The sequence below is a fragment of the Protopterus annectens genome, chromosome 4.part1, assembly GCF_019279795.1.
Source record: "Protopterus annectens isolate FY-2018-M chromosome 4.part1, PAN1.0, whole genome shotgun sequence".
Classification (NCBI taxonomy): Eukaryota; Metazoa; Chordata; order Ceratodontiformes; family Protopteridae; genus Protopterus; species Protopterus annectens.
In genome coordinates, this window is record NC_056734.1 from 593519157 (window position 1) to 593545688 (window position 26532).

Here is a 26532-nt window from a genome sequence, read left to right on the forward strand (position 1 = left end):
GGTGATTACTAGGCTAGTGGCACAAGTGCTTTTGCAAGCCTAGCCAATAATGCCCAGGATATGACAATATTATATTCCCTAGATATGGGATGGGGGAGTATCACCATAGTGGGTCATTGGGTGCTGGAACCCTGATTCATTTTATAGACTGGCTCTGTTCATAAGAGACATGGACAGTACCCCAAGAGTGAACTCACAGTTTCCCATCCGTTTATCCAAATGTTTTTGAAGAGAGTGAGGGATACACTTTGTTTTACAAAGATGGGAAGTTTATTTCATAGATAACGTAGCCTTCAGGATATTAATCTGTCTCTCCAGCAAGTGCTGTTACAGTCACAAATAAGGTTAATTATAGTTTTTCTATACTTAAACAAATCAGCTTCACATATATTTATGAAATCCTGCCAGTGATTCACAACAGCATTTTCTTCAGTAGATCTTGGTTCAAAGAATTTATTTAATTATTAATATTTAAATCAAAATTATCAAAATACTCTTTTGATGATTCTTACAAAAAGTTTTGTTTTTACTTTAAATCTGATAGCTATATGGTCAGGGTTACCTAATGGATAAAGTTATTTTATCTCAAACATCTTGTCTTGAATATTATACACTAAGATATCTAAGATATTTTCTTTTTCATGAAAACTTTTTATTAATATTTTATAACAGGAAGAAAAACAAAATAAATACAATAATTAACATAAAACAAACAAGTAACAATTTCAAAGTCCATAACAAAGCAACTGAATGTCAAGTAATTACATTTTTAACAGTCAGTATTTCTCAAGAAGATTTTTAAGTTTTAGCCAAGATTTGTACGAATGTGTAATATTTGATGTTCTCATCTTAATAGTTTAAAGTTCATTTTAGAAACAACTTTTGCTGTATTAGTAAACTCATTGAATGAAGGAGTAGATTTATTCTTCCAATTTTTAGTAATTACTTTCCTAGCTATGGCTAATATAGACCAAACAAAAGGAAATTGTACTCTCAGGATAATACTAAGAAGTGGAGCATTAAATACAATTAAGTATTTTTAAGTATTGCATCTATCTGATCATAATGCTTGAATGAAATTATTAGAATCATCCCAAAAAAAAGGAGACATAGTCGTACATTCCAACATCATATGAATTAAATCAGCATTTAAAACTGAATCATATCTCTAACATTTAACTGTATTTAAATTATACATTAAAGCAACTTTAAGCAGTAATAAAAACTTTTGTATAAGTATTTCCACATGAAAATATTCCAATATAATGAAGATGGAGTCCTTCCTGCAGATTGTAAAAACAACTTTTTATTTTCTTCTTAAAAAATATAATTATTAAACTGTGAAGAATAATTCCAAAATTAATTAGTAGGATGGAAAATATTAGATCTAAAAAATCTATAAATTTTAGAAAATATGAATTATTAATCATTGAATTGTCATTAATGTTAATTAACAATTCTAAAATCTTAGGAAATTATGTAATGCGAACACCCTGTATAATATGTAATTTACAAATTACAAATTGTCTATAAATTTGTAGAACTAACTAATTATTTAAATCTATTCTAAATTATATTTTCCAAAAAGATTTTCTGCAGTGTATGGTTTATTATTATTTACAAATTGATGCCAAAAAAATTAAATTGTAACTCTTCAAGTTACAAAAGGGAAAAAAAAAACTGTTGTCCAAGGGTAAAAATAGAACAGATTCCAAATTGGAAAAACTCCCTGCTTAGCCTCAACAAGCAAATTAGATCACTGATGAAAACATCCAAAGCCAATTATGAATCAAAACTAGCCTCCAAAACAAAGCGAAACCACAAAACCTTCTTCAGTTACATCAGGAACCTCCATGGCAAAGCCCAGATTTTTTCCAAATTAGTGTTTAATTATATCATTTATACTGATCCTGTTGACTTAGCCAACCTGCAAGCAGATAGGTTCAGTGCAAACTTCATCCCCTTGTCCCCCCAAAAGGCCCTTTTAACATTCCTGATACTTGTCCCACACCTTGCATCTCTGTAGATAGATTGTTAAAGGCCCTATCCAAGGCAAAGAGCACAGCTTCCATGGGATGTGGTAGTATCCCAAGTTGTAATCTACACTATCTCCAGCAAGAACTAGCTGCACCATTGAGCACTCTCTTCAACCACAGCCTAGGTACAGAATTCATTCCAGCAGAGTAGAGAAATGCCATTGTCATCTCTTTGCACAAAAGTGGTGCCACTACTGACCCTAGAAACTATCGGCCCATTAACTTGACAAGTCTAATCTGTAAAGCCATGGAGCATATTATTATGGATCTCATAAACAAGGACATAGGCAATCTCCAAGCACTTGATCCCACCCAGTTCGGATTTGTCAAGAGCAGATATTGCCTGTTGAACCTGGTTGACATCTTTGAGACCTGAAGGCCCTGGATGAGGGAAAGTCAGTACATGCAGCTTGCCTTGACTTGGCCAAGGCCTTTGACACAATCCCCTACTCCAGCATCATTAAAAAGCTAACACAACTTGGCATAAATCCCTATCTCCACAGGTGGGTGGCCAACTGGCTTGCTGACAGGACCCACAAGGTCAAAACAGGAGCCTCCACCTCCAGTTGCAAACCTGTCACTAGTGGTGTTCCCCAGGGATCTGTCTTGGGACCCCTACTGTTTGGCATCTACTTCTCAGAGGTCCAGATAAAGACAAAATGCCTGTGGCTAACCAAGTTTGTGGATGACTGTAAGGTGGGTGCTGTCAATGACTCCCCAAATGATGTTAACATACTCCTAGGGGATCTCACACCATCAAATGACTGGTGCCAAAGTCATGGCCTCAAGTTAAACACAAAAAATGTATAATCATACCATTCTGCAAAATCATGGCCCCTACTGATTATCACATCAATGGCAACCCCCTAAGCACACAACCTGCGATGAGAGACCTAGGTACTCAGGATGACAACAATCTCACATTCAGCCATCATGTAGCAGCAGTGGTCAGAAAAGCCTTTTACTTGGTTCATCTTTTATGTAAAGGGACTGCATCAAGAAAAAATTAGGTTATTAAACCTCTATACTCCTCCCTCATTTGGCCAATAATTGAGTATAGCATCCCATTTGGTATGTACCTATCCAAACATCTGCACCAACTGGAAAGGCCACAGCAATACCTCACAAAGAGAATGCATGGCCCCCAATACCTGTTCTACGTGGATAAGCTCAAATCACTCTATTCGGTATCGTACAGATTGGTCAGAGGTGATCTGTGTCTCACCTACAAGGTTGTCTCGGGCCCTGCCGTACTAAAGATGCTCCATATATATAAGTCTAATTCCTCATGTGTTACCAGCTCAAAATGCCTAAATCTAATATGTGACATCAATATAACCTGCTGGAGAGACAGTTTTGTCTCCCAGAAGCTTCCCCATCTCTGGAATACACTTCCCATACACGTCAAACAGAGTACCTCACTGACCCTCTTCAAGTGCAACCTTTATGAGTGGATGGGAAACCACAAATTTGTCTCAGGGGTTCCACTTGTGTCTCTCATTGACATGGGCAACAGGTGCTGACTGAGGCTTCTTTCTTGGGATGAACTCTTGGCTAGGCTTGTAAGGGCCCCAGGGCCATTAGCCTAGTATCTTCCTATGATCCTATGATCCTAAGTCTAGCATTTTATTAAAATGATGTGTTTCTAAACATTCACTGGTATAGACAACTCTTAGCAAAGAGAAGATAAAATTATTAATAACAGGACTGGAATAAAGAAGTTTCTTGAAAGAAAAAAGAATATGGTTAATATAAGGGATTGAAAGAGAGTTAATAGTGTTATTCATACAGTAATCCTTTAACCACCAATAAAACTTATTTGATATAATTTGAGTATGGAAAGAGTTAATACGTTTATTATTAAAAATTAAATATCTTCATGTATTAACCATTTTGCTGTATATACTAAATTAAGCCATAATGCTATTATTTTAATTATGTTTGAAGTAACATGTAATGCAATATCTAGAAAGCCTATACACCTATCTTCCCAACTTCTCATATGCTATTCAGAAAAAAATTCTTGATTTAATTTGCATATTATCTCATTTAAAATTACTATACTGCTAAACTGACATATTCAATTTTTTTTATTAATTAATAAGTTGTTAGTCTTATGATTATTAAAACTTAAACTAGAAACTTTTTTCAAAACCTTTCATAGCATCAGTAATATTAAAGAAGTGTTAATGTTACCAACTGTGAGAAAAATATCATCAGCAAATAACTGTATTTTTGAAGCAAAATTATCAAGTAATGAAAACCCAACAATAGTGTCATTTGATCTAATATGATTTCAAAAAGTTCTATAACCAAAGCAAATAATAAAGGAGATAAAGGACAACCTCATTCAGTACCTTTTAAAATGTTAAAAGAACTAGAAATATAGGATCCTATCTTGGCAAAGGAGTATGAGCTATTATAATGTTGTGTAATTAACTTGATGAAGTCTAGTGAAAAGTTATATTCTTTAAAAACTTTATACAAATATGACAAATCCACTGAATCAAAACCTTGTTCAAAATGTAAACTTATAACCAATAGTTCTTTTTTTATTATAATTAGCAAAATCAATTAATGTGCTAAGTATAATTATATTGTCTTGAGCATGTTAGCTTAAGATAAATCCTGTTTGATCATCATTAATTATATTAGGTAAAATTGCATTTATTGTTTCTGCTAAAATAGACATAAAAATTGTATAGTCCACATTTAGTAGAAAAATAGGATGATAAGTTTACAACAATGGATTTTTATCTTGCTTCATTATTGGTGATATGAGAGAGAATTTCCAGGAAGAAGAACATTGAATGTGGATTGGAGTTCCCTAAAGATTTTTAATAATATATCAATTACATTATCTGGCAATAATTTATATAATTTTGATATAATACCATCCATTCATGGAGCTTTGCTGTTTTTTAACTTCCTAATTTGTTCTTTAATTGCCTTTAACAAAAAAGGACTACCAACTCTTCTAATTTGTTCTTTAGATAATTTACATTGTATATTGTTTTCTAAGAAGACTTCTACTAAATTATCATGTTATTATTTGTAATATAAATATTTTCATAATGTTTTCTAAGACATTCTAAAATATCATTGAACTCAGTAGCTTTTTGCCCTGTACCTTCAGACTGACATAGGATCTCTTTAATATGATTCAATTAACTCTTTCTCTTCACCCTAACAGCTAATTTATGTAAGCACCTAGGATGAGGTGAATATGACTGTAGCTTTATTTTTTCCAAGTTAGTACTTACCTTGTGATTTAGTATTTCAGTATATTTTTAATTCAATGTATTTAATTCTATGTGCAAAGAAATGTCATTAGGTTTCAAAGATAACTTTAATGTATCTAGTTAAGTCTGTAGAATACAAGGCTCATTATCACATTCTTTAATGTTGTGTATATACCAATTTGTGACTCTACCATTTAGGTAAGCTTTTAATGAATCCCATGGAATAACATTAGAAACCTCACCATTTATTTTCACAATATATGCAGGGAGTCTATTACATTGTATTAACTTGTTAGATTTTGATATAAGATTTAAATATATTGCATTATGATCAGATATAAGGCAAGATAATATTTTTACATCATTGACATTTGAAAATCAGCAGAAACAAAAACTTTGTCAATCTTGGTCTGTGTTGCATATCTGTACATATAATGAACAAAATTAAGGGTATTAGACAATTTAAAAGTAATAAGTCATAAATATCTTCAAAATTCACTGAAGTAATAAAAAATAATAAATGCTTAGCTGATGACAAACTTTTATGCTGCTTGCTAGAATCTTTTTCTGACAAAATGCAATTAAAATTACCAGCCAAAACCACATTTCCTCTCATATGAATTTGTAATTTCTTATCTTTTTTTTTTTTTTTTTTGCAACTTTACCTCCAATACCCGGAATCCAATAAGAATTGTCAAAGGTATATATATATATATATATATATATATATATATATATATATATATATATTTTTTTTTTAATTAAAGTATCGCCAAACAGAACATGCAATTTTTATCCAAATAGGTATCAATTACTCAAGGCATAACTGATGAATTTCTCCTTAAAATAAGTGTACTTCTTTTAAATCCAATCTAAGAAGCATCTAAGAATGAATATTCCTTTGAAATCAATCTGTATCTTCATCTAATAAATGAGTTTCTTGTAGAAAAACTATATGGGCCTTATGAAGTTTTAAATATTTAAATAAACTTCTCCTCTTTAAATAATTATTTATACCATTAACATTTAAAAACAAACAATTGTAATATAACATTTATATTATAAGTTATAACAACTACAAAATGAGAAACGGATATGTATAATAAAGACAAAAGTTTAAAATATTGTGTTATTGACAAAATCACAAAAACAACTGTAATATATTCAATATGTTAATACTAAAACATCCTAACATGGAATTAAATATTCTTAGTTTAATGAAACAATTACACAAACTACTCCCCAACATCAGAAAGAATCCCACACATTAGATACATAGGAATACAGCTAAATTTTAAGCTAACTATGGATGTAAATGTAGTTAAAGTGACTTTAGAAAATTCAGCTACTAGGATAATTACAGGATAAGCAATTTCCTCAGAACATAAAATGACCTGAAATAATCAGTGCAGCATTGCTACATGTACTTCTATATGACTCATTAGCTTACACAGGGATGAAGTCCTCAGATGTACACAAAATAAGAAAATTCTACAACACAGAACATGATTTGCAATAAACCCTGCATATGGACCATATCACTGTGTCAGCTTACTAATAATGGAAGTGGCTTCAAACTGAGGAAGGAATTGAGACAACATAGCTCTTGTTTTATCACAGCACTGACTCAACAGCTGCCCTTCATAGTAACCTGGTACATGACATAATAAATACTTTGCTCATATGGAGCCTATTAAATGGCTTTCCCAAAAAGCAAGAAGCAAAACAGGAGAAATATTATTCTGCGTGTATTCGTCACTCCTATGGAACTTATTTCCAGTTGTATATAATCCCAAAAAATAATAATTAATGTCACATTATGGTTTTGTCTATTATTATAAACACATTTTCAAAGTGTAGGCTCAGATACAAATAGGTTCAAAGGTTCATATGTAAGTACCAGCCTAGCTGCACTTGCAGGCCATTTTACCCTTTTTGTGCTTGAAATAACCTATCCCACTTGGTGATAGATTGGCCTTACCCATCTCATGGTCAATAATTATTTATCACCCCTAATGAGAATAACTGGGATCATACTATAGATAATTTGAGCTGAGTCATACATGGGATAAAGCATTTAGGAGCTGCCTCTGTTCATTAGTAGTACAGGGGGCAGTTCTGGTGTAAATTTTCTGTTTCCCATCCATAGACCTAAGTTGTGCTTGAATATGGACAGGGATGAACTTTGTTTTATGCGTCTGGGAGTCTGCTCCACACTAGCAGTATCCTCAGCAAAATAGACCTGTACCTTCAATTCATTCTGTTGATGTTGCAAAAGAAGTTTATATCCCTAGTCTGAGTATTTCTGATGTAATTTGACTTGTTGATATGCAGTAAATCCATCAGTAATCAGTCGGAGGATGCTATGTATGCCAGACACAGCTCACCTCTTGGCAGTCTGTAGGATACTGGGATACCAAGTATAGTGACAGGGCTTTGAGTTGGTCTATATAGGACATGTTATTTAGGCCTTGCATTCCTTTAGTAAGGTATCTCTGTGGCTGTTCTAGTCGATGCATATGTCTGAACTGATACATGTCAAAGGGGGCATTATATTAATTGATTGGCCTATAAACTGCTGACTAAAAGGGGACAATGACATCCTTGATCTAGACACAATCCATGCAATATAAAAGAATTTTCTTATAGCAATGGAAGCGTGTTGGTCAAAAGTTAGGTTACTGTCCACATAGGTTCCCAAACCCCAAACAACTGGGTCAACTCTCAGGGGCATACTTTTAATGTGGTAGTTCCCCGGAATAGATGACTTCTCAAAGGATACAATAATGCATTTTTTGGTGTTAAGTTACAGTCCATGATTTTGGCTCCAGTTATTTGAGATTAACTTTCCTGCAGGATGGCTAAGTCATTTGGAAATTCAGTGACTGCTCCTAGTTGTAGTCATCTGCAAACTTAGTCAGCCAGAGCCCTTTGGTATTGGCATTTATTTCATAAAAGTATATGCCAAACAGGAGAGGTCCCAGCACAAAACCTTGGGGCATAACACTGGCAACTGGTCTCTTTGTGGAAGTAACTTCCCCTATTTTGATTATCTTTGTCCTATTTGTGAGACAGTTTGCAATCCAGCAAGTGGCATAGGGATTTATTCCCAGTTTATTTAGCTTTTCTACTATGCATGAGTGGGGGAATTGTGTCAAAAGCTTTTTCCAGATCAAAGCATGCGGTGTGTACCATTTTGCCTTCATCCATTGCTTTGGTGACCTTTCCAAAAATCCACCAGGTTGAATAACCATGACCTGCCTTTGATGAATGCAAACTGAGATGGGCCAATGTTTGGTGGTTCCCTAGTTCCTGATTGAAAAATTCCATGATAAGTCTTTCTATGACTTTGCATATGAGGCTAGTCAGACTTACTGGTCTGTAATTGCCTGGGTCTGTGTAATATCCTTCCTTACACAGGAGAATAACTGTAGCTGTTCTCCATTCACTTGGTACTGTAAGGAAGCAGAGACTGAACAGTGTTGTTAGTGGTGTGGCTAAATCATGCTTCATGTTATTTAACATGCATCCAGAGATATTGTCAGTTACCATCAATGCAATTATTTTTAGCTTTTGATAGCACTTTTAGGATTTGGTCTTGTGTGACAGCTGGAAGCAAGCCTTTAGGTATATCTTGAAGTACAGAGGAGAGGGGTAACGTTAGTGCTAAATGTATCAACTAGTAGATTTGCTATATCTTCATCCTCAATGTAGATAACATTGTTCACAATCAGCTCAGTGCATTGCTCTTTTGTGCTTTTGAGATTATGAACATAACGAAAAAATGTCTTGCAATTGTCTTTGGATAGTTATTTTAGCCTCATACTTGGCTTTGATGGATTTTATTAAGCTCATGAGTTGTTTGTTTATTTCAATGACAAGGTCTTTAACATTCTGTGAATTATTCTTCTTACTTCTGGTCAAAATTATTTTCCTTTTATTATAAAGCTGGTCAATGATATGGTTCCACCATGTGGCTTTCTTTCTTGGATTTGCCCTGCACTTTTTTCTATGGGGTACTGTTTACATCCTGGTATAGTGTGGTGGTATACATTTCTGTGTATTCAGTGAAATTAACTGGGTTTGGTGGGGGATTTGAAGCCTTCCAATTTATCACTTAGGAGTAGGTAGCTTGCCTTAAAGAACTTTCTAAGGGTGCCTTGGACGGAAGAGATATCTGGTTTCAGTTTTATTCTGAGGGAGACTGGTTTATGGTCAGACTTCTCAAGTGATGGGGATACACAAGGGATGGTGCAAGATACTCCCATATCAGTAAGAACAAGATCCAAGATTTTATTCCCCCAGTGGGTACTCTAACTAATTGTTCCAGGGCATTTGTATTGACAAAGTCCAGGAATCTCTATGCTTGTACACAAGTGCTGGTGTAGTTTTTCCTGTTTATAGCTGGATAGATTAGATCACCTAGGAAAATGGCATTGGGTTTAATACTGACTGATTCTAGTCCCTGTTGACAGGTGTTGATGCTTTCTTTTCTCATAGAGGAAGTTCTATAGGTAGCTAATATGTGATGCAGGATCTTTCTCTTTGGTATGATGATGCTTTTGTGCATCATGCTGCTTTACCAGCCTTGATGTGAGTCTCTTCTGGATGTAGATTGAGACACCTCCATCTTTTGCCCTCCTATGTAGTAGCTGATCTAAATGTGTGTTAGGCATTATAACCCTGCAGAACCACTGTTTTAAACCATGTCTCAGTCACATCACAGACGTCAATGACTTCCAGGGTGAGAAGTGCTTGTAGGGAATGGTACACTTCCCAGAAGGTACTATAATGCATTTCTTGGCTTAAAACTCAACACCAAGAAATGCATTGTAGTACCTACTGGGAAGTACCCTTAAAAGGTGAATCACTAGTCAGGGATCTAGTCTCGACCAACATATGTCCAAGGTAGAAAGAAAATCCTTCTGTGTTGCTCAACTTATAAGCAGGGGTATGGCATCTAGGTCCAGAGAGGTCATCATACCACTGTACTCAGCTCTCATCAGTATGTACCTCATCAGACACTTGCAGCAACTGGAATGTACACAAAGGTTTCTTACAAAAAGAATAAGGGAATAAACACAATGCCCTACACTGATCACCTCAAACCTCCCCGTCTCTTTACTGGGTATCATACAGACTTCCAAGAGGTGACCTTTGTCTGGCATACAGGGCATGACTAGACTGTGCACATCTGCAAAACAAACAGCATCAGACCTAAATTTTGCTTGCAACATAAATAGGATATGTTGAAGAGACAACTAAGTTTATTAGAGAATTCCCATTCTCTGGAACAGGCTCCCAATCCATGTGAAATAGAGTTCCCCCTTAATTTTTTTTTTAAGTGCAACTTGGGCCAATAGATGGGTAATCGGAAATCCACTTCTGGTCTAGTTCCAATTTGTCTGATGAATAGATGCAGTCAATAAATCAATACCGATATAAATCAAATTTGTGAGTCACATTTGTGTTGCATGGCTAGGCTTAAATGGGCCCTTTTGGTTGTTAGCCTAGTATATACCTATGAACCTATAAACATATGGAGTATCTTTCAGGCTCCTAGCACTGACCAGTAAAACCTTCATGTTTTCCTTTGCTTGTTTCCTTAGGTTAGCAGGTTTATCATACTGGCATTGTCTAAAAAAAGTCACTATGGGGGTGCAATGTATTTGACAATAATGAAAACCCTATAGGGGACATATGCAGGCCATTCTTGGTAAAGCAGCATGGTCTTTCAATCATATCCTCCCATGCTAACAAATATTGGAAGCCATTTTAATGACACCATAAACTAAGCCACTTACTGAAGTCAGTTACTGTTTTGCTCATATCACAGCATGGAGAAGGTAGGATGTTGCTCAATGCTAGTTTCATACCTCCCTTGGGCACATGGACTGAGAGGTCCATCACATTTAGTCCAGGGAGGAATACCTCAAGTCATTGACACCAGCATGAGCTATGACAGAGTCATACTGATACTTGCTGTTCAAGCACGAGTGCAAATGTGGTCTGACAGATCCTGACACCAGACAGGCAACTAACTGTTGCTCTTTCCTTGCACAGCCTGGTAAGAAGCACATCTGTATGTCATACAATGGAGTCATCCATAACAAGAATGTTTGGTTGGATTGATGCCTGCTTTATGGGCTCAATATCTGTTACTCTGAGAATCTTTGTTCTATGTGAAGAAGTAGGCTTAATATGCTGAGCATACTGGACTAGAAATAACATCCCACAGAGTTTTTACTATGTTTATTCAGAGGGGCAAGCTCCCTTTGCACCCCACACCCCCTGTACATTAAATATACCAACTCCAAGGTCGCATTGCAGTGGGGGAAAAAGGTAATTTCTTATCCCCACTGTAGTGCGACCTTGGAGTTGGTATATTTAATTTCTGGGGGGTTGCCCCCCACATGGGGGTGCAGGGGAGCTTGCCCCCCTGCATAAACATAGTAAACAGTGTCTGGGATGTTATTTCTAGTTGCTTTATAGTTTTCAATGATTTGAGATTCGATGTTATGAGTTTTCGACAATTTGACTTTTCGCCGATTTGGTCTCGATGTTTTGCAATTCGGTGAAATGATACTTCGATGATATGAAGTGGAACCATACACACACACATATATATGTGTATATATATATATATATATATATATATATATATATATATATGTGTGTGTGTGTGTGTGTGTGTGTGTAAAAGACACATGCAAGAGGAGAATGCTATGAAAGTGGACAGTTTGGCCTGAGTCAGTACAGAATGGCCATGAGTATGTTTGCTGCCCACACCAGCAGTAGCCATCAAAGAATCCAGAAGACAGTATAATGCAAAGTCCATGGTGTGTGTGTGTGTGGGGGGGGTATACATCTGTTTGTGTACAGACTCATGTGCACAGTATCTGTATGTTTTACCAAAGTAAATACATTTAAAATAAATGCAGCACTGGTTTTCAAGCACATTCAAGTTAAAGTATGACAAGTGTGAGTACAAGAGTATCTTCAATGTCATCATATTGTGTACATATGTATGTAGATATGGATCCATTATATGTCTTACTCATGTCATTCTCAGGAAAGCACAGAACAAGACAGCAGGATAACACAGAGCAGTCCTTGCAAGCCAAAAATATAATTCTTCATCCTCAGTACAATTTTTCCACATATTCTTTTGACATTGCGCTTCTTGAGCTTAATAACCATGCAATTCTGAATAACTATGTGAAACCAGTCTGCCTTCCAGATGAAGAAACTACCAGCACTGTGCTTCATGAAGGTAATAATTTAATTACATACATTATATTAAATAATATGAGCTTACAACAATAATGTCTTTTTAATATATAAAGTGCTAGTTTTGTTTGTTTTATAGTTTAAATAGGTGTATACATAATTGTATGCCATTTACACATCATATAATTTCTGGATTTTGATATTTTTGACAAATTGTTTGCCTCTACAGCTTTGTTGAACTATGTGTTCCCAGAAATGAAGACTGCCATAATTTATAATACTGTCAGCATGCCCCAAAATGAAAATGTTATAATGGGGGAAGAATATCAAGTTAACTGGTAATTTAACAGTAAAAATGATGACTAAATCTCTCATTTACAGAAGCAGAGATGAAGACTGAATCTGAGTGATTGTTTCTCTATGCCAAAAACCATAATAACTTCTCTTTCCCAAAAGAAAATGGAAAATATATAAAACAGGAACCAGTCAAACAAATCATATTCAAGTTGCACATTCATGAAATATAGACAAGTTGTTTTGTTAATTCTAGTACATGATGAATCAGAAAAGTTGTTATATTCTATGTTCTACTATACATTGCTATAATAGCCATAATATAAGAAACAAGAATATAACCTTAAAACAAGGAACTAATATTAATAGTAAAAATTAGAAAGTTGCATAACTCTTCTTAATCAGTTTATTTTAAGTGACTACTTGTTTAACAGTAATTAACACATTAGGAGCTGAAAATGAAAATTATGTTATTCTAATTGTTTGGGTAGATATTTTGCATTGTACTGCACTCTAAAACCTGTATGTTGTCTTCAGTTTTATCAATATTATGTTTTCCTACATTTTCCACTAAATCAGCTGAAGACACTATTTTATTCTGCTCACTATCAACCTTATAGAGAGATATTCTAGTATATGTCATCACTGTGCTGTATTTCTTCTTCTAGGTGATATGGTTATTGTCAGTGGATGGGGAAAACAGTTCCTTCAAAAATTACCAGATTCACTTGCAGAGGTGAGAACATATTAAGTTACTTATATAGGTGTTATTGAATTACAGTTTAAATGAAACAAATTTACATTTACATTGGGAAATCCTGAAATGTAAGTGGATGCACTAAATTCCTGCATTACTTCAGGATGTATTTAGCGAATACAGAGAATAAATGTAATTGATTAATTATACAACAAAGATGTATATACTAGCAAATGGAATACTAAAAATTAAAAAAATTCAGTTTTACAAGAGTACTATTATAGTGTGCATTCATAGTCAAACATTTTATTACAGTCTTTAAAGCTAATCTTTTATGGCATGTCCTTTTTTCTTATATAAAACAATCTGCTTACAGAAGACAATGTAATTAATGGAGGATAAAAAAAACTAACACAAGAAAAGTTAACACATCCATTACTCTATCACTCGAAATAGAAACTGTTTGCTTGATTTAAATTTTAACTATCAGGAAACTGAAGACCAAGGTTCCTTAAAATCTTCAGAAACAAATGTGTTTGATATCTTAAATAATGAGATTAGAACTGATGAAAAGATTTACAATGTGAATAATTATTTCATAAATGAATACCAAAATGTGAAAGAAATTGTACTTCTGATATTTTTAGGAGCAAGGAGAAGATGTTAACAGATAAACTGAAGCACAGAACTATGGAGGTAGTTAGTATACATCAGTCTGAGAATATTGGCTTTAAACAGTGATCCAAATATAAAGGGCACAAACTTAAATAGATGTTATAATTTAAAAAAGATAGTAATGAGATATTAATATTGGGCAAATCAATTTTAAAGCAAATTGTAAAGAAGCTTTGTGATTTAGACAAAGCTAACATCACAATCTCACTCTCTGGACTGTCCTAAGATTATTAGAAAAATTGCAAAAAAGGTAAATTCAGTACAACCATATTATCATTTATGTGGGAACCAATGATTTGCATGTTATTACACTGAAGCATGTCAAACTATCAGTTTTATAAATCTTGGAATTCTTGGAAAAAAATGCATTAAAGTCTCTGAGTGAAATTATTCCATCTTTAGGATGGTATGATTATCTCTATACTAAAACAAACTTCTTTAATAGAAGGTTGTGTGAACCCTGCTTAGTCTATAATTTAAAATAAAAACTTGCTAGAGGATAATATTTATGACAGATGGATGTAATCTTTGGATGGCTTACATGTAAGTCATTACAGATCTGAATTCTTGGAGAAAATTATCAGACATTATTGAACTTTTTAGAAAGCCCATCCAGAATAAATTCAGAAGCCAAAAACTTAACAATCTTTTAAAATACTACTTTTGTTATGCCCAAAGTGTGGGGAAAAAAGGACAGCAAACTAAAATTTGTATTAACTGGAGAGGCTTACAAAATTGTTGTAATTATTGAGTCTTAGGTTTCATCTGAAATATCTTTCCTTTAGTACAAAAACTATGAATGTTTCAGATAATGGAAGAGAGGAGAAGAAGTACCATTATTGCTTCATAATTCCATATCAACATTAATATTGATGAATACAGATATGGAAACATTGATCTTTGGCATTTTAGACCCCAAGGACACTATTATGATAATAGACTGCTATTGCAGTCTAAGCATAACCATTGTGTGTTATACAATATTTAGATGATTCTGGAAAATAGGAAAATGTTCTTATGAGATTATAAGTACTGTAACATAAACTGCAATGAGTCTACTGCCAAATCAATAGATGAACTGGAGTCTGTGACATTTTTGCCTTTCATGGCATTTCACAATTGGCAGAATGTAAAACAAGAATATATAAATTACTAGATTTTCTTCCAACAAATAATAATTTGGTAGTCAATGTAAAATTGTGTATACATCTTGGCAAATCTGATTGTAGCACCATAATATTTTATATAAAGGGGCAAACATATAATACATAAAAATATAATTATGGAAAATTTAATTATATAAAGACCAGGAAAGAAATGAATAATGTTGACTGGTGTAATAAAATATTTGGCAAATAATCAGATTTTGGGTATAAGACACTAGAAAAGATATCATGTGAAAATATAGAGTCAGGAACTGATGAAAATATGGATGCAAAGGTTTAACTATGTAATGGAGTGTACCATTACTAAAATTATACAAAAAGATGAGATTTCAATTATATAAAAATTAGCACAAGCAAGAAATAAATTAAAATTAAACAAACTAATGACAGACTTTTAACAATCAAACATGAAAGAATGTAATCTGAAAACAAATTAGCAAAAATCAAAAACACAAAAGGGCATATTATAGTTATATTACTATGTATAAGAAATCAGGAAACCCTATTAAGACATTAACTACTAGTGACCAAATTCTGACAGATCTGTAAAAATGCAACAGTTTAATAAACAATTTACTAATTTGGGTATAAGTAGTACAAAACTGACAACATGGTAATAAATTGCTGCATATCACAGCATTAAATCAGAACTAAACATTAACAAAGCATTAAAAGGAATAAACAAAAAAGCATTCATAGGCCTGGATAACATTCCAGGAATTCTGTTGAATAATGTAAAAATGGACTGAACACAAATTTCATACATAATTTTTGATAATCTACTTAAGGATGGTACCATGCCTAATATGTGGAAAAATAAAATAAAAAAGAAGAGTCACACTGAAAGCACCAGTATTGCTTGAAAAACGACAAATGTTCAAAACAGATCCAATCCACACCGAAGTTGTAAAAAGCCTTTTATTGTCCAGAGAGTAAGTGCTGTAAGAAAAATATGTATTAGTAATATGCATGCTTAGTGCATTTGAGGTTTAAAAGGTTTAATACATTTATTCTGTTCACAATGCATGAATCTGCACAGCTACTAGAGACATCCCAATCCTGTTTATGTCATGAAAATATGCGTAGCTATGATCTGCTTATGCCATGGAAATTAACAAGAAACATTTGACTTCTGCTAATGTCATGAAAATAATGAGAAGTGTTTCATTTCTACTAGTGTCATGAGACTTAACAAAGAGTTATTGATTTTCTGCTTATGCCATGAGAAAGTACACAGCGCTGAAGCTATTGATAATGAAAACAAAGGCCGCTTGAAAGTATAAACTGTAGTGAGCATTACTTGTACCTAAGCTAGAAATGTACCTTGAATCTAGGCAAAATGTAACACATATATATTAGAACTGTACAACTGAAGAATTGGAAGATTGTGGTGGACTAAAAATAAGCCCCAAGGCCAGGTTGCTTTTCTCAAATGTTTTTGTAAATCAGCAATAGTCCAGTTATGTCAGCAGGAAATCTAAGTAACATTTTCTATGTAACACATAGTGAGTTTTAAATCTGAACATGTCAGCAGGAAATCTAAGTAACATTTTCTGTAGAGTAATACAGAAAGCTGTGTCTAACTACATCAACAATAGAATAGTAACATTTCATAGAACTGTATAAAAGTAGCATACTGCTCATTAGTAATTTAGACAAATCATTCTGCCTGCATGCTTTGTCTCCTTGCTGCAAGTTAATAAAGGGTGCCATACTTGAACCTTACGTGAATTGGTCTTTGAAGTTTTTTCCTTTGACAGTGCTTTAGTCTACTGCACCGTAGACTTAATCAGAATCTGTAGTTCACTTAAAAAAACACATTTAAATATACAAGTCCAGCCAATAAAAAGCGTTCCCACTACTGTGTTTCCTGCTGAGTAATGAATGAAACAACAGTCAAATGTAAAATCTGTGCCTGTCTACACCTAACCTACAAGTTTCAAAATATATGACAAATACCACAATAATAGCTATTTGTTTTGTTATGGCAATATTTCCTAATAAGAATATATAAAAAATGATGTTAAAAATTTATATAAAAAAAATAGCAATGACCTTAGTGTAAATTACAAAACACAGTATTTATTTTGGATCTATGTTAAATAAATGAATGCTTAAAATGTCAAGTACAACATACTCAAACACTTTTAAGCGAATGTTTATTTAACCGACCACTCAGAATGTCAGAAAACACAATCACAAAATGTTTTGTTTGGCCACCTACCCCTCCAAAGTGCTACAGGACACGAAACCAACTAACAGCAGGTACATACATATAATAACAAAAAAAGGGGAAAACATACTGTAATGTTGCAAGCAGGGGGAAAGCCCCACTGCACCCCCACACCCCCCTACTTAAACATACCAACTCTGAGACCACACTTCAGTGCAGAAAAGGGAAATTCTCCCATTCTGCACCGTACAGCGCCATTAGCACTAGCTTAAATGATGTATTACGTCACATACGTCAGTGCTGGCCAAACTAAATATTTCAGAACTCCGTTTTCCAGCATTCTGAGTGGTCGATTAAATAAACATTTGCTTAAAAGTGTTTGAGTATGTTGTACTCTACATTTTAAGCGTTCCTTTATTTAACACAGACCGTTTATTTTAATAGGTTGACCAATGTGTACAAGAGCCTATGCTAATGGTCCAGGAAGCATCAGGATAATGACGGCACTAACACCAAGTCTGAGGTCAATAACATAAGTACAACCAAGTGCTTTATTTACTATTGTCTTGCTTCTAATACTGGGGTAATGGGAATGCTGTCATTAATTCCCTGATTATTAGTTGCATTAAGTAAGAGCTGCCACCTAACTTCTTTTTCTCCTAATATAACCTTGATGTTTCATCCCCTAGGTTTTGGTGTAATGCTTTCTAATATTTCAAACTTGAATGTGGAACATGAAGGTTTAGCTTCCAAATGCCTATATTGTTTTTATCTTTCTTCCTAATAAGATAAAAGTGCTCATACACTCTATTTTAGGGGTCTATTGGTCTTTCCTACATAAAATGCAGGACAGCTGCAACATTTCACTAAATAAATGGCATTCCTTGTGTTACAGTTCTCTTTCTTGAACTGCACTGTTGTATTACTAATGTTACCCAAAACTATGGATTTCTCTTCATTAATGGCAAAACATTGGTTGCAGCTGACACATTTATTTGGTGCCTTGGATATTGCTAACTCTACTATGGGTGTCACCCTTGTACTCAAATCTGTGTTTTAAATTAACATCAGTTTTGTACACAAAATTAGGGTGAGTCCCCAAAAGTTTATATACTTCCTCATCACTTTTTAAAAACTTCCAGTTACGCTTCACAATACTTTTAAATGTTTCTACTGATGAGTTGTATTCCAATACCAAAGCCCTCCCAAAATTTTCCATCTCGGGCAGGTTGTGGATGTGAACCATCCCCATCCCCAATAGAGGTTTATACTTGATACCCCATTCACTGATCAAATATTGTGTTACATCCTTGATCATAGATAGTGGGTATCCCCTGTCTGCAAACATATTACCTATGTATTCTATCTCTTTCTTCATCTCATCATACTCTCCACTGTATCCCCCCACTGTATTCTGGATTCTAGGATAGCCATGTAAACATGTGTCCCAATGATTCCAGAAGTGCACATCAAACAATGGAAGCAGTCTTTCGCAAATAGCACTCCATATGCCATAGCGCCTTGGGCGGCCCAGAATGTAATTATTACGGAAGAAGTCACGTAATGGTCTTCCAGCATCAGGCATCTCAGTTGCAATCTCCTCTAATGTGGGCAGTACTGTATCTGGTGATACAAATGCTAATGCTGGTATCCGCTTACACAGTAATGCAAACTGTGTATCATTCCCAAATAAGGAGGCCAATCTCAACTTTTGTATTTGGCGCCATAACAGTTGGCAAAGATCAACCAGCAGCCTTTAGGCATACTGTCCAAGAAATTCTTAGCTATACAACTTACTGCTCCCTTGTCAAAATTGCTCAGAATCATGTTTGGCTTTAACAGCAGTTGAAAATTATTACATAGCTGTATAACAGCCTTCCAGAACTGATCATAACATTCTTCTGTCTTTGAAGGCAAAATGCCATACACCACAGGGATAACCTTGCCTTCGGATGTTCCTGTGATACTGCAATGGATGGTATACACCTGTCTGCACTCCCTCATGCTTATAGGAAAGGTCCCATCTACCAGTATGAATTCTGAAGCACAAAGCATCTGCAGGTTTCCCTTAGTTGTGAATATTACCATATTCACTGAATTACTGTATATGTGTGTGTGATGCATAATGTTTGTTTGTCTTTTCGGTTTTTCCCAGTAAGGGGTCGCCACAGTGGAACTCCAGTCCGCTAATGATTGGCAGTAGATTTTTATGGTGCCGAGTTGCCAGCCCGATGCCCAACCTTCAGCGAAGGCATGCCCATTTATGCATGTCTTTTGGAGGCCACTTGACCACGGGGAGGACATGCAGACTCCACACAAAAGGCACTCCCCGCACACTAGCTGCGAATCAAACGGGAGAACCTCTTGCTGTGAGGCAACAATGCAACTGCTGTACCACTGTGGCTTAGACTAATAAAGGTCCCATTTTTAATTGGTAACATATCAGCTGAGTGAGTGACTCAAGGCTACACATGGTGGACATTCTATTCTTACAGCATAGCCTAAGTACCATCTGTTTAACAGCATCAGTATTAGGCAGACTGTTAACAACATCAGTCGATGTGCTTGCCAAAACCTCACTGATTATCCTACATGGATCTTCTAGAGTCTGCTCAGCTCTTTGCTTAATAGCCTGCCGTACCTTCCTTTCCTCATGCTGCACTATGTCTGGCCTGTGAAAATGTGCAGTGCCTTTCTCCAACTTCACACCTTCAAGACACTCCTCTGTGATACAATGACCCTTACATCTGTTACTGTTCTTCCTTGTACAACACCAGTACCTCCTACTGTCTGAACATTTCTCCAGATAGTACTGTTATCCATCAACACTATGCATTTTCCGACCCATTTGGGACAGTGCAGTTTGATATATTGTGTCAATTGCACCAGGACAGTCTGTAACAGAATTTTGCTGTGACATGATGTACTCACAACCTACACTACAATGTAATCATTTGGAATGTCTACTAGTAATGGATCTACACTTACACTTTATCACAGTCTATCCATTATGGCTAATGCCCATGGACATTTCCACGAAATCACATGTTACAAGCTGAATACAAACAATAAGGATACACACTCTATTAAACTACATGTGCATGCACTACAGACCTACAGGTAACTAAATACACCTTAAACAGTACGTAGCTGCACTCACAGGCACCCTCTACAGACCATCAGACATGTGGAAGCATCAAAACACATTCCTTTTATCAGGGTTAACATACAGGATAAAGCGAATCAGAATATATCAGTGTATTGTGAGCTGGCCAACAACGACTCACTATTGTAAACATAGCTTTCTTTCAGCCGTACACTGCACTAAACTATAGTAAGATTGAAGTAAAGTGCATTCTCAACTAACTGCTGCAGACAGGCACCTGCATTCAACATACCACATATCAGATGTAGATACCAAAAATAAGCGCCGTAAATATGACAGATCTCCACATCCAACTCTACCATTTATGTGCACTATGTATATTCTTTCAAAGTGTTTCAAGACATATGTGATGTACAACACACCGTTTATTGTGCTCAGATGTGGAGTTTCAGCATTTCCGAATACAACCTTACTTAGACGGAGCTATTTACATATTGTTACCTAACACAACAGCCTTCTTGGCATATGAATACTTACCAATGCACACATACACACATACAAACTTGATTATAGTGTACTGCAATTCAGCCGCCGCATTGACGAGCTACTACATTGCAGCCCTGTCACCAATGTTTAAATTACCGGTATTAAGGTTGCCGATGTCACTTCCCCGAGCCACAGTTACAGCATTAGTACAACGATGTTTATGTTTTCAAATTTAGATGTCCGAAATGCATTAGGGTTTCACTATTGCTAATTCAGATATTTAATGATCGGACAAATATTTTTCAAACATATAATTTTCAGGCATGTCATTTTCACACACAGCACTTTCATATTTGTGATAGTAAACCATTTTTCCACATATCTTTTCTATGTATTGATGTACCGATCTTTCTTTCTTGGTCTAGAAATATTTTTACATCCAAGAAATCTATGTCTTCATGACAACATTGAACTGTAAATTTAAAAAGGTGGTAGTCTCATTTAGATAAGTTACAAAATCTTGCAACTATTTCTCCTTATCTTTCCATAGGAGAAAAGCACCATCGACAAAATGACCATAATAGGCTACATTTTCATACCAAGGATTTGAGGTACTCAAAACATTCTCTTTTTCCCATTCTGCTAATACCAGGTTAGAGTAACTATTAGTGCACGGTGTTCCCATAGCAACTCCCCAACATTGCCAATAGTAACTCTTCCCATAGTAAAAAATTTTAGTTTCTAATCTAACAACCTAACAATGCAACACCAAGCCTGAATAAAACAAACACTTTTGTTCCTGTTAACCATCCCATGGTGGACCTTTTTATTAAACTCTGCGAGAATGAGGTGGAGAAATTAAAACAAGGAAACTCCCAAACCTCACGGTATTTTAACATCACCCTGCAGGCAAAAGAAGCCTTGTTTGAATTACAAAAAAAATCAGGACATAGTGATCAAACCCTCAGACAAAGGTGGTGCTATAGTGGTACTTGATTCTAAATGATATCGTGACTCAATGGAATGTATGCTACAAGACCAGAAGACTTATGAGAGGATAAACAAGTCAGAGTTAGATAAGAAAATTGCTAGAGTAAAGGAAGATTTATATGACAAGTTGATGCAAGGACGCTTGAATCAGGACCTGCATGAATTTTTTGAAACACCCCATCTGACCATACCTTTAGTACTCCATTAGTGGGCTGCCAAAAATCCATAAAGATATTGTTAATCCTCCCTTACACCCCACTGTGGCTTGCCGGGGCTGGGTTACAGAACCCTTATCGATTTATATGGAAAAGGAACTAAAAGCTTTGCTAACAGCTATTCCAATGGTTCTTCAAGACACAGGTATGTTTTTTAAGCCAGCTGAGCTTAATGATGGATGAATTACTAGGATATCCGAACATTTTATTAGTAAATCTGGACATCTGTAGTCTTTTCACCTCTATTCCCAATGACTATGGTGTAGAGGCTGTGAGAAAGTTGTGCAGGAGCATTCCACATAGTCTAGACTTGGATCTCATTTGTACACTACTTGAGATTATTTTGGAAACTAACATTTTTTACTATGGGAAGAGTTGCTATTGGCAACACTGGGGACTTGCTATGGGAACACTGTGTGCCAATAGTTACTCTAACCTGGTATTAGTGGAATGGGAAAAAGAGAATATTTTGAGTACCTCAAATCCTTGGTATGAAAATGTAGCCTATTATGGTCATTTTGTCAATGATGCTTTTCTCCTATGGAAAGATAAGGAGCAACAGTTGCAAGATTCTGTAACTTATCTAAATGAGACTACCGCCTTTTTGAAGTTCACAGTTCAGCGTTCTCATGAAGACAAAGATTTCTTGGATGTAAAAATATTTCTAGACCAAGAAAGAAAGATTGGTACATCAATACATAGAAAAGATATGTGGAAAAAACATTACATATAGGAGCAGTATGCATCCTAAGCATATCTCTAGAAACATCATGGAAAATGAGATAACCAGGATATCAAGACTGTGTACCCAAGAATCCGACTATGAAAGAGACAAACTACAACTGCAAACTAATCTAAAAGAAAGAGGTTACACAACACAAGACATCACCTTAAGTACTGAGAAATCGCTCAATCTTAGGAGAAATAAGGGCTTTCCATACCTCCATAATAAAACCATTGTTGCTACTAAAAGAACTGATGACCACAACTTCATAAATAATCAGATCAATTTTATTTTGACCTATACTAATGACAGCAATCAGGTTTGTGAGATTATAAAGAAGTTTTGACTAGTGCTCACACAAGACCATAAATTGAGAGAGATTGTAGGTGAAACACCGAAATTTAACTTTAGGAATAAAAAGAACCTTAAATGGCTACTTTGTTCAAAAGATGGTTTTCCACCCATAAGTAATAGAAAGAGAAAAGTTACTTTTCGTTGCGGCAGGTGCTCAGCGTGTAATAGCATTGACACCTGTTAATGGAAAAGAATATCAGTTTTCTTGCCATGCTGATTGCAATTCAAAACACGTGGTCTACCTTGCAATTTGCTTGGACTGTCCAGCTTATTATGTTAGGAAAACAGATCAAATGTTTAGAAACTGAATTTTAAGACAGCTCCGTGATATTCGAAATAGGGACTGTAAAAATGCCCTTGCTTGTCATGTCATGCAGTTCCCTTTTCATCGCTTTAATTTTAAGGTTACAGAGAATACCTTTCAAGGTATGAAACAAGGGTACATCACTAACAACACTGAAAGGAATGAGGTAAAATGGATCATTAACTTAAAAGCGTACAGGCAGCCAGGGCTGAATGCGGTAGTTCCATTGAGGCCTATACTAAAGAATAGAACTATGATTGGATAATAAAAAGGAGTGTCTGACTTTGGTCCTTTTGATTGGATGACAGCTTATAGGCCATTTAAAAGGCATTAGCTCAAAGGAGAGTGTATGATTGGATGTTAATACTTTTTAATTGAAAAGTTCCCCTTCCTGTTATACGATCTGAAGAAGGAGAATCTGAAAGCACTTATCATGTTGAAAATTTGGGGATCATTTTATTTCTACTTCAATTTTTACTTCTACTTCCATTTTTAACTTGTGCTTCTGTATAATAAAGAAAATCAACGTTGTCTGTGGTGGTGACACTGGTGTTCTGTTCTTCAAATTGGCATATAGTGGGGCACAAGCTGTGGCCATGGCTATGCCTTTGGTTTTCCTATAGACCTCCCCCTCATAATAAATAAAATTATCTAATACCAAAGACATAAGTTCCACTAATGTACTAACCATCTCCCAGTCCAAACCACATATTTCTTCGCATTGTTGGTAAAACTCTCCAGTTCTTCATCTTTTGGAATTCTAGGAAATAAATCTACTATGTCGATGATTAAAAATATAAGCTCTTTATTCCATATCTCAGTCTTTAACCTACTTAAAAAGTCCCAAGAGTCTTTGATTAGATCATGCACCTTACTATATATAAATGTTTTAATGACCTGTCTATCATCACACCAAAGGGGAAGGTCTTGGACTTACTTCCTGATATAATAGGGAAAAATTCAGGTTCAAGTAGATTTTTATGTATTTTAGGTATTCCCACTATGGTGGCTAAGATGGGATGTCCCACTTTCAAAAAGTTATATAATCCTTGGTATAACCTTCCATCTAGTATCTATTAATTTCACTCCTAGATATTGCATTATATACACTTGTGATATTTAGAATCTCATATATTTTATTGTAGTATTCACTAGTGTCATAGAGAATAAATCCTCCGCCTTTATCCAGCTTCATTATTTGAATATTTTTGTCATAACATATCTCATTTAAGATTTTCCACTCATTGCTGTTTAAATTACTCTTGTTTTTTTATTCTTATATTTCTCAAATAATTCATATATTTCTCTAGTGATAATCTTGTCCAATGTAACTAATAACGGATGTAGGGTTGGATTAAATTTATTTTTTATCATTAGTTTCTCAGTCAATATAAAAGGTTTGTTGTCTCTAAAATATATGGCTAAGTTGAGTTTCCTTACGAAAAGTTTCATTTCCACTAGGATGTCAGTCAAATTAAACTTAGTTGTTGTTACATATTTCGTACCCTTAGAAAATAATTCAAAATGTTCTTTTTCTAATACCAGATATGTGGAATGATATTTATTGAAACTTCCTAAGGTGTATATAACCTCATGACTGTTAATAATATTTCCATTGCCTGTTACCATTTGCGTTTGCCCTGCTGACTCGACCTCCATCCTAGTATTCAATTTCCTTGATGGCATGTTTCCTGACCTGAATCCCATCATTCCTGATGGTAGTTCAATCTCCCCATCCTCTCTTTCTGAAAAAAATCCCTTGACTTCTGATTGTCATACCTATTGTATCTACCTCTATTAATATTCCTATCCTGACTACCATTTTAATTCAAGTCCCTCTTGTTAGTGTCCCTCTTCCATGGATACACAGTATGTGATTTATAGTGTCTCATATCCCTATCTATTTTCATATACTTTTTTGCAAAATTATGTTGCATTTATCATTAATATTTTTGGGTCTCTATCATAACTTCGAAGATGTAAAACTTTGAAAGTTAAAATATTGAACCCAAAACATCGAATGGTGAAAATAGCGAAGCCCTGGAACATCAAAATTTTAAACCTAGGGCAATATTTTGTTGGGCTATTCTGTGGCTTCGCTCTTTCCTCCAGTGGGGTGCGAGAGTTACGGACCTTAGGGTTAGGGTGCGAGTTAAGGTAAGTGGATAGTTAGTAATGTATGTATGGTTTAGTGTGGGGTTGGGTTTTGTTAACTGTATGTGTGTGGTTTATTTATTTTGGTGTGCTTGTGTTGTGTGCATGTTTCTCGGAACAGTGAATTTTTTCCCTTGGAAAAAATTTGCTATTCTGAGCATTCGATATTATCAATATTCGAAATTCCAAGTTAGAACTTATGGTGTTCGATATTTTTGAATTTCAAATATATGATATAGACCCATATTTTCAAATTGCTTGCTCTACCTTGTTTCCCATTGTGGAAATAACAAGTCATCCATAATGGCAACATTTAATCTCTCAACTTCCTCAATCAAATTACACAATCTAAGAAAACCAAAGCTATCAAACATACTATTACATTTGTTACAAATTTCATCGTTTAGTTCAATACCCATTGGCTCCTTAAAGAATCTAAGACTCAAGGGTACAATTTTAAGTTCAGTACATCTATTTAAGTATGCATTGTACATTTGTATTGTTTTAACTTTTTCAAGTTTCCTTTCCATCAAATATATCATATCTTTCAAAGTTCCTGTTCCTTCATTATTGGGCTTTTCCCTGCAACAAGCTTGTGAGCTAGTATTAGGTTCTAAAAAATGATTATTATCTAAAAACTTCTCAAGTTCAAATACTTTGCTGCCAGTGCCATCTAAGACATCCAT

The 26532-nt window shown here is 34.9% G+C and overlaps 1 protein-coding gene across 1 annotated transcript in view; it reads left to right on the top strand.

Annotated features, from left to right (window-relative positions):
• Window positions 1-26532, top strand: part of MASP1 (MBL associated serine protease 1) — a 1330562-nt gene that overhangs the window by 1258693 nt on the left and 45337 nt on the right. Inside the window, exons 13-14 of the mRNA XM_044070395.1 lie at window positions 12351-12551; window positions 13471-13538. Of these exons, the coding sequence (XP_043926330.1) occupies window positions 12351-12551; window positions 13471-13538 (269 nt within the window). The remainder of the gene's footprint in view (window positions 1-12350; window positions 12552-13470; window positions 13539-26532) is intronic.